The 14,306-nt window shown below is 41.3% G+C and overlaps 1 protein-coding gene across 10 annotated transcripts in view; it reads right to left on the bottom strand.

Moving 5' to 3' along the window:
• Positions 1-1,955: 1,955 nt before the first annotated feature.
• Positions 1,956-14,306, bottom strand: part of MARCHF8 (membrane associated ring-CH-type finger 8) — a 94,254-nt gene continuing 81,903 nt past the window's right edge. For all 10 annotated transcript variants that reach the window (XM_071811981.1, XM_071811980.1, XM_071811979.1 and 7 more), the window contains 3 exons: positions 13,363-13,543; positions 9,349-9,496; positions 1,956-6,879 (listed from right to left, as the gene is read on the bottom strand). In XM_071811981.1, coding sequence (XP_071668082.1) covers positions 6,575-6,879; positions 9,349-9,496; positions 13,363-13,543 — 634 coding nt within the window. In that variant the 3' untranslated portion in view covers positions 1,956-6,574. The remainder of the gene's footprint in view (positions 6,880-9,348; positions 9,497-13,362; positions 13,544-14,306) is intronic.

Raw genomic sequence — 14,306 nt, 5'->3', positions numbered from 1 at the left:
CAAGAGGGAAAAGGCTATTTTATCATTAACTCCAGGTGCCTGAACCCAAGATGAGGAGCATGTCTCAACCAGCAGTCAGCTGACTCTGCAGGCTCTGTTCCCTAAACCGTCTATCAGCTTTTCATCCCAGAGACTGTCAGTCAAACAGCAGGCCCTGGCAATTAAAGTACAATCTCCCCAGCAGCGCATTTTCGTATAGAGGTCTTGCTAGTGAGTTTGCAAATTTTATGTAAGTAGCTTCATTTACTACAACCAGACTTGCTTCACTAAAGGAATACAGGACAGAGCCTTTTGCTTTGCATGGGGAGGCACCTCTCTAGGGTTGCAGTATTAAGATTTCCTCCCTTTTCTTACCTAAAACAAAATCACAAACTAATAACTCCTTAAAAGGAAATATAAATCATAAGATTTTGTTTGAGCCCCCTTGTGTCACAGACAAAATTTTCTAGATCTTAGTTGCTCTTTGACATTTATGCTTTTGTTACAAGCTCACAGCAATGTAGATAGCTCTTTTCCTTGATCTACTGATGCTAGAAACCTATTCATAGAATCACAGAATGGTTTGGGTTGAAAGGGACCTTAAAGATCACCTGGTTCCAAACCCCCTGCCATGGGCAGGGACACCTTCTACTAGACCAGGTTGCTCAAAGCCCCCTGCAACCTGCCCTTGAACACTTCCAGGGATGGGACATCCACAGCTTCTCTGGGCAGCCTGTTCCAGTGTCTCACCGCCATCATAGTGAAGAATTTAATCTTTATATCTAACCTAAATCTACCCTCTTTCAGTTTAAAGCCATCACCCTTTGTCCTATCACTACATGCCCTTGTAAAAAGTCCATCTCCAGCCTTCCTGAAGGTCCTCTTTAGGTACTCAAAGGCTGCTACAAGACGTGCCCAGAGCCTTCATAGGAAAGGTGCTCCAGCCCTCTGATAATCTTTGTGGCCCTCATCCAGACTTGCTTCAACAAGGCCATGTCCTTCTTATGGTGGGGGCCCCACAGCTGGATGCAATACTCCAGGTGGGGTCTCATGAGAGCAGAGCAGAGGAGCAGAATCACCTTCGACTGGCTGGTCATGCTTCTTTTGAAGTTCAGGACAAAGTTGGCTTTCTCTGCTGCAAGTGTACATTCCTGAGTCATGGTGAACTTCTCATCAACCAAGACTCCAAGGCCTTCTTGTCAGGGCAGCTCTCAATCCCTTCATCACTCAGCCTGTGTTTGTGCTTGGGATTGCCCAGACCCATGTGCAGGACCCTTGCACTTGGACTTGTTGAACCTCATGTGGCTTGCATGGGCTCACCTCTCAAGCCTGTCAAGGTCCCTCTGGTTGGCATTCAAGATAAACTGCTGAAGACTTCCCACTCTGAGGCTCAATCCTGGCATGAAAACACACATAGAACTGCAATCATGCTCATGTAATCAGCAATGAAGTATAAACGCAGCCATCCATCACTCCATGCTTACATAAAATTATTTTTCTTAGAGAGGAATCATAGAAATGAGAATCTTCTGCTCTGCACCCCTGCATAGAAACTGGTGCATGTGAGAACACTGATTTCAGACACAAAGCATTCATAGCAACCCTGAGTGTCAATTCCAGAAGTCCCAGATTTTAAGGCCCACAGAAATCCTCTCTCCACGTCTCCTGCATGGCATAAGCCAGAAAATTCTCCCCCCAATTTCCACATCTGAGCCCAAAGTACCTGCAGAGTCATATTTCTTAATGCATCAAATGAGTTGCCCACTTACTCTAATGGTTAATTATCCGTTTATCATCATGAATAATTTTAACATCAAATTGTCACGGGATGCTGCTCTGCATTGGCCTGCTACACTGAAGAGCCAACAAGTTCCATGTTTACTCCAGTGAAAGTAACTCACTTTGAGCAGGAGAGCTCAACTTTTCTCTTGCATGTGCCTCTAATGTTTTTTCAAACAAAATTGATACTATAATGGTTTAATTTTGTTATTTTTTTAATAGAAACACTTTATTGCTGCAGTTAATAACCCTGTGTATCACACACAAATAACCAATTACAGTTCAAGAAACTAAAAATAATTCTGCAAGTGGTAATACTGAGAAAATGAACATACATGAAAGGATACAAAACTATACATTTAAGTTACTAGAAATTTACTAACTAAAAAACTCTGCAGAAGTGTGAAGTGTCTTGTATAAACTATACAACACATGCCAGTGTAAAGTTTTTTAACATTATACAATTACTTACCTACAAATGTTTTACCTAAATACAAGATCAGCTGCAATTTTTAAACAGTTACCTTCTACACAAGTGCTTTCAGTACTTCATTGGGATATACAGACACTGTGATATCTCAGAACTAAAAAGTAATCACAAAATAGAAGGTCCCACTTAGAAGTTTTCTTTGCATATCTGATATAATGCTGTAAAACCCCAGCTAGCAAGATCCTTGCTTTTCTATTTCCCCTGTTTCAGCCATATTTGAGAAGGACCCAACCCAGAGTCAATCACCTCCCTTTCATTGCTGGCCGCAGTCTCCACAGTGGAGTACACCAGAATCTGTAGCTTAGCACACTCAGCTTTAGGAGAAATTTGGACCTGGGTCCCACTTTGTAATAGACACCCAGTCAAACACAGGGCAGCAGCAACCAGCTCTCATGCTTGGCCATATCCATGCATCACTTCAAAGGCTTCTGAAGAGCAGCACACCAACCAGATCCCTTCCTTACAGCACCACCACAAGTGGGACGGATGCTCTGATCAGTACAGGAGTGGGCAGAAATGGGCTGGGACAGGGAGTTATTGTTGCTTCCCAGGATTTCCCAGGTACAGCACAGGCCCAGCACTTCTATAATCCCTGGTAGGCTCACTGTAACGTTTGTTGAATCCCTCCTGCAGAAGGAAAGCCAATCTCAATGACATTCAACCAGAGGAATCTGTCCCCAGGTCTGGCCATCTCTTCAGAACACAGGGTGACATTTTAAACATCACCCCAGCTCCTAAAATACAGGGTGACAGTTGAAGTAAGTTCTGAGAATGCATAGGAATTTAACTTCTCATGATCTCTTAAATGGGATCAACCCTCTGCACCACACACCTGTATTTCTAACATAATGCATGTTCATGACCTGGCAGATATACAAAAAATGACATGGTGGGGAACTTTCCTTGGCACAGTCAGCACTCTTCTCAACAGGATTTAAGTCAATAGAAGGGGCACCTGGTCATATGTCTAGGGCATGGGGCATATCAGCAAAGGCTCTGTCAATCTAGGAAAGGAATGGTGGTACATAGTATTAAACCTATAATCCCTCCTACTTAAGTTCTGGTCTCAGAAAAGCCCTAGGTAACCCAAACTAACTTTGGCCAAGGAACAAGGACCAAAAAAGTCAGACATCTATTTCAGCCATTTCGAAAGCTGCCAGAAGGAAGCGCTGGAAAGCCTGACCTGACAAGAGATGGTTGTTCCTCTTACAGACATCTGGGCAGGAAGGACAAAGCTCACCTGAGTGAGCATCAGTGCCTTGCAGCTGGAAGCTGAAAAAAAGTCAATGGTATCTCCTTGAAGAGAAAGGAGGAAAAAGCACCATTAAGCCTTCTCACACCATTTGATGGCACCACGCAGAAGCAGAGAAATGCAGCTGCAGAAGCCCACTGCTAACACCGGCAAGAATCAGAACGAGAAGTGCGACCAGAATAAATGAAAAACCCTGACAGACGGTTCTTTTCTGCAGCCTTTCTTGGTATGAACATTCCTAAGCAGTATTAGGTCTTAATTTTCACTCAAAAAAGACCTGCTGGGAGAGGGAATGGTTAGCAGCAACACTGGCTAAAACAGTTTCATACGCAAATATTTTTCCACAGATGATTTTTCTTGAGATGGTTTTACTTCCCAAGATGCACGTGGGCACAGCAAAAACCTTCAGTATCCTGAATACACTGGACACACTGACACGTGCCACACAGAGCTTCCAAAACCGCAAATTAGATTTCACAATATTTCACTCACAATCACATATGACAGTGACTGAAACAGGACCAGCATGTTACAGTATGCCATATCGGCACTTGTCAGAGCATTGGTCAGATAGCAGTGCTTCTCAGGTGTCAGCTGGAGAACAAGCAGGTTTCATATCTGAACTTTTCCATTTTGATTTAACCTACTGGCCACAGGTTGGATGAGAATGCGCGCAGCATCAGTTGGCAGCTGAATCAGTGCATCTTGTAGCTGTAACGTGAGCATCCCACAGACATGTAAGCCTTGTGCACTTGGGCATTTCAGAAGAACATGATGAAGGTGTGCAAGACCTGATATTTAAACCACCTGAGTTTATCTAGTAAATCTTTTCACAGAACAAAATAGAAAACAAAACAAGACAGTGTATTATCTGGGTTCTCGTAATAGAAGAGGAACACCCACGGCAGAGTTCAGGAAACGGCCTGAGTAATTGCACTTGAAATTATGGCAGGCATAGGCAACAAACTCTACATGCATATGGTCACAAAGACTGCTGCCCTGATATTAGCAGGGTATGCAGGGTTTGTCTGCCTGTATCACATAAGCATAGGACATCCTGACACCTAGCACAGCATGCAAACTTGTGTCAGTGCAGTTTTGCTAGTACTGCCTACGGGTCTGGGTATTTAAAAACATCTCAGGAACAAGGTACCATGTTATTCACGAAGATCACAGCCAGCGAGCTTCCAGCATGAGATCACGCAGATACACGTACACACACATATGCTTTTTCTCTAACAGCTCTTAGAAACCACAGGTGTGTGTTCTCTTACCATAGTCCCTGCTCTGCCTTCTTTTAAAATATTAAGTTAGAAATAAATTAATATTACACTTTAAGGAAAAAAAAATCACCAATCTCTTACTGTTATTCTTTGGGAAGTCTTAAAGCAACTACTTCTATTATTACAAGAACTTGTCCAATTAAAGTTGTACTTGAAAAAGACTAAGTAATACCTGAATCAGAGCTGGCGATTTAGTTCAGCATCTCAACAGGTAAATAAAAATTTTTACCTCACTGAGAAGTCCAGGCAACTCCTGATAAGACCAACCAGAAGATTATTATTGACTTTACAGAGATTTAGATAGGGCTCAGGTAGGGAAAGTCAGCTCTCAAATGCAGAGGTCCCATGTAAAGACTTTTGGTGGGGCTCTGTTTCCCAGTCACAGCGAGATTTTAGTTAAATGAGGGTTTGAAGCTGGACAGTGGTTTAGTGAAGCAGATTGGGCAAGCAAATTAACAGCAGACATCTCGGGCTTTGGGCAACTCTGTCTAAAGCCCGGCAAACATATTTTAAAGCTGTCTCTCTCTTCTCATTAAGGCTGTCTGATTAAAAAGACAGTCCCAAATTCAAAAGCACAGACAAAACTATTATCTGACCACATAATGCATCACATCAGGACTAAAACCAGGCAGGTATTTTTAAACTCATTCACTTAACGCAATATTTACTTCCCAGATTTTGATCTCAGCATCTCCTCTGACAATGTCAAATTCTTGGGTAATTCACACATGACACAGCACAAAACGGAAACCCATTTCAGCTGTATTGACTAAGTATCTTTTTCTTTTTTTTTTTTTTTTTCATGACAGCTCACATTTTTACCAATATAGAAACAAACCCTTTGCCAATGATTTGGAATTAAAGTTACATTAGATACTTATGTGCAGGTGTGTTGATGGTCTGACTTGTTGAAAAAAAGCCCAAAACCAATCCCCAAAACAGAGCACTGAAACCATTATGCATTGAAACAAGCACTGTACACATCAACTACTTTTTGTACACAAGTCACAAGTGCCACATCCTTTGGAAAAAATTGCTCCTCAAAGGAAATCCAAAGAGGCAGAGTTTTGTAGTGTTATGTTTAGTAGGATAATGTGGGCATGTGTTGGAAATCAAAGGTTGGAATTTTTTTTTTTTTAATAAGGCAAGAGGTTTATGTTCCAGAAGAACAGATGGGGTAAAGAATGAAGAAATGTTTAGAAAATAACACATTCTTTCAAGTTTCATTCTCGTCTGACATATGTATTACAAAATAAAGATTTTTAAAAGTGCTATATGCTTTGTAAGTCTCATCACATACGTAAAGCAAAATTTTACATCTGCTGCCTAAGACAAAATGTTAGTGGCAGTGTTAGCAGTAGATTAGACTCCAGACTTCTAATTTGTCTCAATCTCTGGGACAACCTCCTTCATCACACTTAAAGAACAAACACCATTCTACACATATTCCAGAATAATTTAGAGTCATCTTCTAAAGTAACAGACTCCATGAACTTAATGACAGTTCACTAGCGCTTTGCTTGATACCAAACCCAAGGTTCACTCTACCCAGTATCCTATGACTCTTTGATCAGCCAGTATGAGAGACAAAATGTTGAGAGGTATGCAACCACGATGACATTGACAGATATGCCAAAGGGGTTTTAAAAAACTCCAACAAAAAACAATGTAAAAAATTTCATCCACCAGCCCTCAGCTGTTAGCTGATTTTAAAAAGGTAGAGCAGTTTGCAGTAAACAATGATATTTTAAATCTTCAAGGACATACAGAAACATCTCTCCCACCCAGCAATCAGACGTGAAGGATTTCTGCAGCACAGTCTTCTGGCTCCGTGTAATGTGAAGAGTTTGTGTCTGAATGGTGAACCCCAAGCATCTCTTTACTTTCGAAGTTTGGCTCCATTAGTGCAGGTTTTTCAAAAATACTCTTTTTGCTAGTTTCTGGACAGTTTTGTACATATATTACTCGGTTATAAGCTTTAAGTCTCTTCCACAGCTGTACGTACACTTTGCATTGCACATACATGAACAGAAGTCCTCCAGTGAAACCAATAGCCACAACCACCAGCTTAGTCCAAAATGGCCACTCTAGAATCCCTGGAAGAAAGAAGAAGAACCCGGTCAATATTGGCTGGACTACAGTGGCTCTCTCAAAAACATCCTGTAAGGAAGCTGTCACAGAGTTTGGCCCACGCAAACTATTCTTACTTTGCCATTTTTCTTGTTTGTCTTCCCTCTCCCCCACACCGTAGAGTCAAACACAGGCAGGCTTCTGGTTCACATATCACATTTATTCACACCCATGAGAAAAAAAACAATTGATTCTCTGTGGCTGAGCCCTTGTGCAACACAATCACAAACAGAGGCAAGGCAACAGTCACTAACAGATTCAGGTCCTTTTACACCCTGTTTTTAAACAGTGATTGGATCAGATTATGACACGGATTCTATGGTATGGTTTCCTCTTTATAGCAGGAGGCTCAACCCAGTGACCCAAGAAGTCTATACTACCCTGTGATCACACAGTACATGGAGTCATAGTCTTTAAACTCAAAACGGGACCACTGTTACCATCTAGCTCAACACGTTCATTATGCAGATCAGACAATTTTGTCTACATCAGGCCCAGTAACGTGTGTGTGAGCTAGAACATCTCTTCTGATGCAAAACTGTAAGTGTTGGAGATGCTGAAGCATTCTGGTAAGCTTACTCTCCATCATTAAAAATGATCACCCTTGCGTTTCCTGGCTTTGTCTAGCTTGAATTTTAGATACTGGATCTTTTTACATCTCTATTGACTACTTTTAAACGAGAGACTATTAATTTCACACATCTTCTGCTTATACAGGTCCTGTATCCTCCCAGCCTCTCTCTTCTTTAAAGATAAGTGACATCACAAGATGGATATGAAACCATGCTGAATCACACACTGTCAGATTACTCAGAGAATAAAATCATGGCCTTCCAGTTTTCAAAGTTTTTACCAAGATACAAGCCACTGTTCTTTTGGAAACGCATGGCAGTGTGGGAGGAATGAAAATATTTTAGTCCCACAATACAAAAGGTGCTGCAGCATGACTACTGATAGAATCCCACCCGTGATTAATACCTGAACCTCTGATTCACAGGTGAACTATCTGGTGCCATCTGTAGACAGTGACAGTATATGCTTGCCCCTGTGCAGACACGAGTATATACCCACACATACTCGTCACACCCCCAGCTCATTACAGTACTCCCCAGATTTAGAATCCAAATGAAGGGAGCAAGGAAGGCACTATAACATGTACTAAATATTGACACTATTCCTTCTATTCTTGTTTATCTCATATATTTATTGGCTAAAACAACCTGGAGACAATAAAGCTTTGAAAGCATATTGCTTTTCATTATCATATGGAAACCTTACACTGAAAGGCCTACAATTTTCACCGTATGTGGAAAAGAGGGGGTTGGACGGAATAGAAACTAACATTTCATTCCAAGCAGCTTCCTGACTGAGGTCATGAAAATCAGACTACAGCCCAAATGGAAAAGGATAGCAAAACTGTTCAGTTTGAAGTGTGATTTTGCTCTGAAGAGATTGTAACAGCTCTGTGGATTTACAGGTTTACCAATGCTCAGCTACATCCCCAGAAGACACTCTTCAGTCATCAGTAAAACATCTTCCACCTGAACATCTAGTTGACATGCAATGCTCTGTGAGCAAGGACAGCTTGTCTTCTAATGGCTTCCAGCCTTGGTAGATACCCCATTCCTTCTTATGCCCACCTCCAGGGGCAGCTCAGCTGCCTGAGAAACAGTTCTGTGACAGCTGCAAATTTGCAGCCCAGCATACCTAGGTAAACGGATTTCAGTTTGCTAAGTTTAGAGCTGGCATACTCAAGAAAACTTACTATTCAAGAAGTTAAGATATTCCTGCAGTAGGGTGTCAGCCACTGCACAAATTGCAGCGCATCTCATCTCAGTTGTGTCCTAAGACTCAGTTGGAGTCCTAAGAGCCAACGTAAATTTCTTCTGCTTCAGGATCAACCACTTATAAATATTTCTCCAGTCTAACAAGGTTCTCACAGGAAACTTGTGCTAACCTACCTCACAGGTGACCGAATAGAAAGAAAACCCTGATGATTTACCTCAAAGATTTGGATTTAGGTTCCTCTTCTTTTTTTAATAACTCTTCTTGTTTTGCTCAGGTAACCGTAGCAGGAAACAAACGCTTATGTCCTTACCTGCTCAGTAAACGTTCCAATTCAAAACTAAATCAGCTAAGGCAATGCAATTTTGTGTCTGACTACAGTGCATTAGCTCTCATATCTGTGCATTTCATAAGTGCAAACTAAATTGACTTGAAATAGACTTAAAAAGCACCCACGGATGAATTTAACTAAACCCACTGATTTAACTAAATCATTTTAGAACTGTGCTTTTAAACTAATCCAACCACAGGCTACAGCTGACGAGTTTAAGTATAAACATTACCTGCACACTCATGCTCTGCATCCTCTCTGTATTCAGGATAAGTAATTATTCCATGAGAATAAGTGGCAAGATAACCAAGTAACATACCAGTAGTCTGTCCCTGTTTAATCTCTTCAGCGGTCCTGTCTATCAGGACATAGAGAGACCACACAACGCAGGTGATGGCAATGATATGGAATGTTACAGAGCACATGATCTTCCTCCTCTCGCTGGCCGTCATCTGCAGCTTCTCCCACTGGCAAGAAACCCAGAAGCAAAGCAAGAGATTAGGTGTTTATCGTAGGTACTAGAGAGTATAAAAAGAAAACATTGATATGAACAAAGACCAGGCAGGAGTTTTTTCCTAACACGGATTTTAAAAGTCAGACATCATTATTGCTCTGACCACAGCATGTGTGCAATGGCTGGCAGCTCACTCTGCTGCGACAGGAGCCGTTCTGGCACTGGTGGGGACCTCCAGTGCTCAGCTCCGACCCGGAGCCTCAGCACCATGTCACGGCACCCTGTTTACCCATGGAGGGGCAGCTCCAGCACAGAGGGACCTTAACATGAGGCCTTGTGCAGTGCAAGCAAAGATGCTCTCTCCTGCGTTCTCTGCTCAACAGCGGGTATCCACAGCCACAGCTGAGCACTGTGAGTGGCAAAAGGTGCCCCTGCTCTGGCAGACATTCAGTAAAACTGCAATGAAAGTGGTACATGATCCAGCTGACCAGTGTGTGCAAGACACCTCACGCTGAGCTCTGCTGGAGTCCCTCGGTGCACAGTTAAGGCTGTTTAGCTCTCAGCTCAATGTTGCTTAGTTCTCACCTCTCACTTCTGGGGGTTTCATTCAACCTTCACGTATATTTAACACTACTTACAGCAGCAACACCCATGTTTTATTTTCAGTGTTTCAAGTGCACTCACATACATCTGCCCTAAGAATATATAGTAGAACTGGGATGACAGCTTTTGTAAGTGAGAGGATGCAGCCAACTAAATCCCCAGACCTGCACCTATAAATAATGTTTATGCAGCCCAAGTAGCAATGACAAAGTCAGGTCACTCTCATTTAGGAAAGATACAAAGAAACTAGACAATTATTATAAATGCTTCTAATATGCAAGGAATTGTTCAAAACCATCTTTTTTTTTTTTTTTTTTTTTTTTTTTTTTAACCACCTGAGACACCCAGAAGCTTATTTTAAAAATATTTCTTGGCAATTTCCCACATGTACATGATGAAAATTTTTGTATTTGGGATACACACCCCTCACCATTGGAAGAGAGAGTTGAGATGGACTTTCCTCACACTTTTACAAAATATATGCTGGGGCACATATGCTTCTCATACATACCTATGTGTTTCTAAAGAGGTGCACTTGATGTCTCCTACAATAATTTGTAGAAAAAGAGGACTTCAAAAAGGAAGAATAATGTGGAAGAAAGTGAGGATGACCTGACTGGTATGATTGATATCACCCACTATGTTGAATTGTTGTTTCCACTGCTACAAATACAGAAGTGGATGAACCCTGAAACAGAGACTTTGTGATCCTCTCTGTCTTGCCATCAACCAATCTCTTTGGCAAGTCCAATCCAAGCCACATCTCCAGTTCTATGGGCATCAAAATCTCATCATGGCACAAGAATTAAAGACTTTCAGCAATGACAGGCTAGACTCACGTCATGTTAGAAAGCTATATTCATTTAGAAAAAGACTGGACAAAACATTCCTTTAGATGTTGTATTTTAAAGAGAAAATTGCTTTTGCATCTAAATAAAGCTGTTCATTTTTTATTAAAAGTATAATTTAATTAATTAATCTGTCAAAATGTAAGCAGGTGAAATATATTTCTGAACTGCTTTTACAGAGCCATGAGGACTTGTGTTTTGACTAATTTCTATTTCTCTTTTTCGTTCCACAGCTATTCCACTGACCAATACCTCCTGCGACCTGCTGGCTCCACGGCCACCAAACCAACCCGCACCAGCTCATCTCTTCAAGAGATACGACCGCACAGCAAAGGAAAAGATATTCTGCAAACTATGCACTAGCCCAGAGAGAGGAAACTAGAATCTGAAGGTCCCTACTGCATTATTCTGATGACTCAGCATGTGGCATTTCCCAGCTACAACCATCAGCAGTTCTGAGGTTTTGCAGTGTTAAAACAAAAAATCCATCTGAAAATTCAGATTTACTGTCTCATTTTTTTAATGGACATTTTAAAATGGAGCACCCTTCTCTTGTCTCCCCTCATCTTCGCTCGGACTGTTGACACTTTTTTCTCACCCTTTTCCCTTAGTAACAGTGTTTGAAAGCCCAATGTGGCAATACAACCTTAAGATGCTGAAAAAGTTTAATTCCATTTCTACCCTACAGACAAGAACTAGCCCTATTATTTGTTCTGTCCTGTTCATAATCACCAGTTCCAGACTGTTTTCTCCTGACTGACAGGATACCATACAGGCTGAGTTGAAGATACAGAGCCAGCTTATCTTCTGGCTGCAGCTGAACCTTTAAAAAGACTCTTTAGATATATTTGCGGCGGATGTCTCGTTCTCCTTCTGTTTATGTCTCTGTCCCTACCTTCTAGCATCTGGTCTCTTTCCCACAGATGCCCTGTTCACATATAACTAATGATGCTGAGTGACTCATTTCTGAAGGTGCCCAACAACTTTTGCTCATTTCTGAAGTTTTTCTCGCAGGGCACAAATATTCAGAAAGTGTTTCCCACCTGCTACAGGCAGAGAAAACACAGAAAAAATAGCAGCCAATTGCCAACTAAAGCAACTCCTTTTACTTGGGATTCTCCAATTTCTTTCATGTCCTATGGTTCGGCTGTGCAAAGCACTGCCTGTGGAGATAACAGAGCCTATGATGGTCAATACTGCAGCTCAGAGGTCGTACGCTCTGTGCCAAGGGGCTACACCAAGGAAAATCCGCAGTTCTTCAAAGGCAACGATTCACTGCAGTCGTAAGCACAGGTCATCCCATCAGCTGGACAAGGTAAGCTATATTCTTTGCAGACTGTACATCTCTGTAAAACAGTAAGAGATGTTTGAAGTCTGATCTATTTTCTGCTAGGAGCCACTTTTAGGAAATGGACAAGTTCCCATAACAGCTTTCGGATGGTTGCAGTGCAGACTTCCCACCCGATATGATTTAGGCCCATAATAACTGAATTTAATATCTCTCATTTATTCTAGTTCCAGACTGAGGTTACTGTTATTAACCTCTTCCACTGTGGTAGATGCGGCAAGGTTTGTCTGTGCTAAGAACACAGTGACTTCTATCTCAAAATCCTGATGGTAAGGACCAATTGAAATCGAAATTCCAGAGGATGTGGGAGAACAAGAAGGTTACAATTGCAAAACTGGCCTTACAATACACGTAGCATTTAAGTACCTATACTTTAAGTAATCAGATTTACGAAAGGTACTTTTCTATAAAACAAAAATACAGGTTCTAGCAATCAGAACTACTAAACCTAGTCATTTGCAGTCTTAGAAAAAGGTAAAAATGAAAAGCATATTTTTGTTGAACCTTCTGCTACTTACATTATAATATTTTCACTAAAATAGCTTTGCTCTTTTAAAAAGAAAAAAAAAAGCTACAAATCTTAACCAAATTACACTCAGAAAGTGTGATTTCAAGAAAGTTCAACCTGGAATTCCCATATTTTCAAGACGACTTAAAAGCCATGTGGATCGTGAAGCAGCAAACTAAAGCAGATAACGGTAAAGTAAAACTCCATATTTTTTTAAGAATGTGGATAACTGCAGAGCAAATACCTTTTTGCATCAATTTTAAAATGTAACTGTTCAGAAAAAAATATCAGGTCGCTGCATGTTATGTATGTCTATGGATATTTACATACAGAGAGCTGCCAGGCTACACAGCTAACTCTCAGAGCTGGATTCCACTGATGTTGAATTCACAAGGTTAAGTGTTAATTTAAATCTTTTTGCTATTCAACAAAACTGACCAGACTTCATAAAGAGCCACAGGATCATGATAAAGAGATGGGGGTGGTGCAGGCTTGTTGACAAGGACTGCCTCTTTTCCGGGTGGATCTGTGTTAACAAAGCATTTCCGTGGGGAATCAGGTCTTGTGCCTACCTTTCTCAAAGGCTTCAGTTTTGTCTCCATGATGAACTCATACTTGCACAGTTCACAGCATCGTGTGTCTGAGCTCTTGATCCACTGCTGTAGGCAGGCTTGGTGCACAAAATGAAGACTTCCCGTGCAGTGACAGGGAGTAATCAAAGGGCTCTCGTCATCTCCTTCACAGTGACATATCCTGAATCAGAAGCAAAGCTGCTCATTAGGAGAAGAGGAAGCAGAAAGGATGTGGAAGAGGCATGTAATATCTGTGATCACACACAGTTGTCCATTGAGGATCCTGAGACATACATATCAAAGGAATGTATTCCATAAAGGAGCTAAAACTAAAGAACTCCATTGCTGCGCAGGCACATACACAGGCACAAAACAATTGAGCACAGACACTGCTAACTAGATAGCTGCCTTCTAACAGATGAGGCGGACACACAGAGCCTGACAGAAATGCAGTATCCAAAAGGAAAAAACAGGGTAAGAAATGACAATGCTTCATCTAGAACAATAGCACTTAACTGAAAATAGCATATAAACAGATTGGACAGCACTTCCCAAGACAAAATACGCACAAAGAGGTACAGCTACCCATGGATTACAATCTGAAACAGAAGATAAAACAAAATTCCCAAACCAACAGTGAAAGAGCCCACCCCAACATCTTGAAGAGCTAATTTAGACAGCCCGGATTTTGCACAAAAAGAGTAATTATTTCCAGTGCCAATTTCTAGGAGACAGATTCACAGTGCAAAGCTACAGCACTAAATTTCCCCAAAATACACCTACTCTCAATGGACTAATGGTTTTGCTCTCCAATTCTTACTTTGCAAGAGCTGCTAAGGAAGCATCAGCTCTGCAAAATTCCCCATTTCCCTCACAGCGTAACTGTGCAGACAGTAAGGACACCCGATACAGTGTTACTACCAGGTGCTAGCATTTGATTTCCA

The sequence above is a fragment of the Patagioenas fasciata genome, chromosome 8, assembly GCF_037038585.1.
Source record: "Patagioenas fasciata isolate bPatFas1 chromosome 8, bPatFas1.hap1, whole genome shotgun sequence".
Classification (NCBI taxonomy): Eukaryota; Metazoa; Chordata; class Aves; order Columbiformes; family Columbidae; genus Patagioenas; species Patagioenas fasciata.
This window is presented reverse-complemented; position numbering and strand designations above follow the sequence as displayed.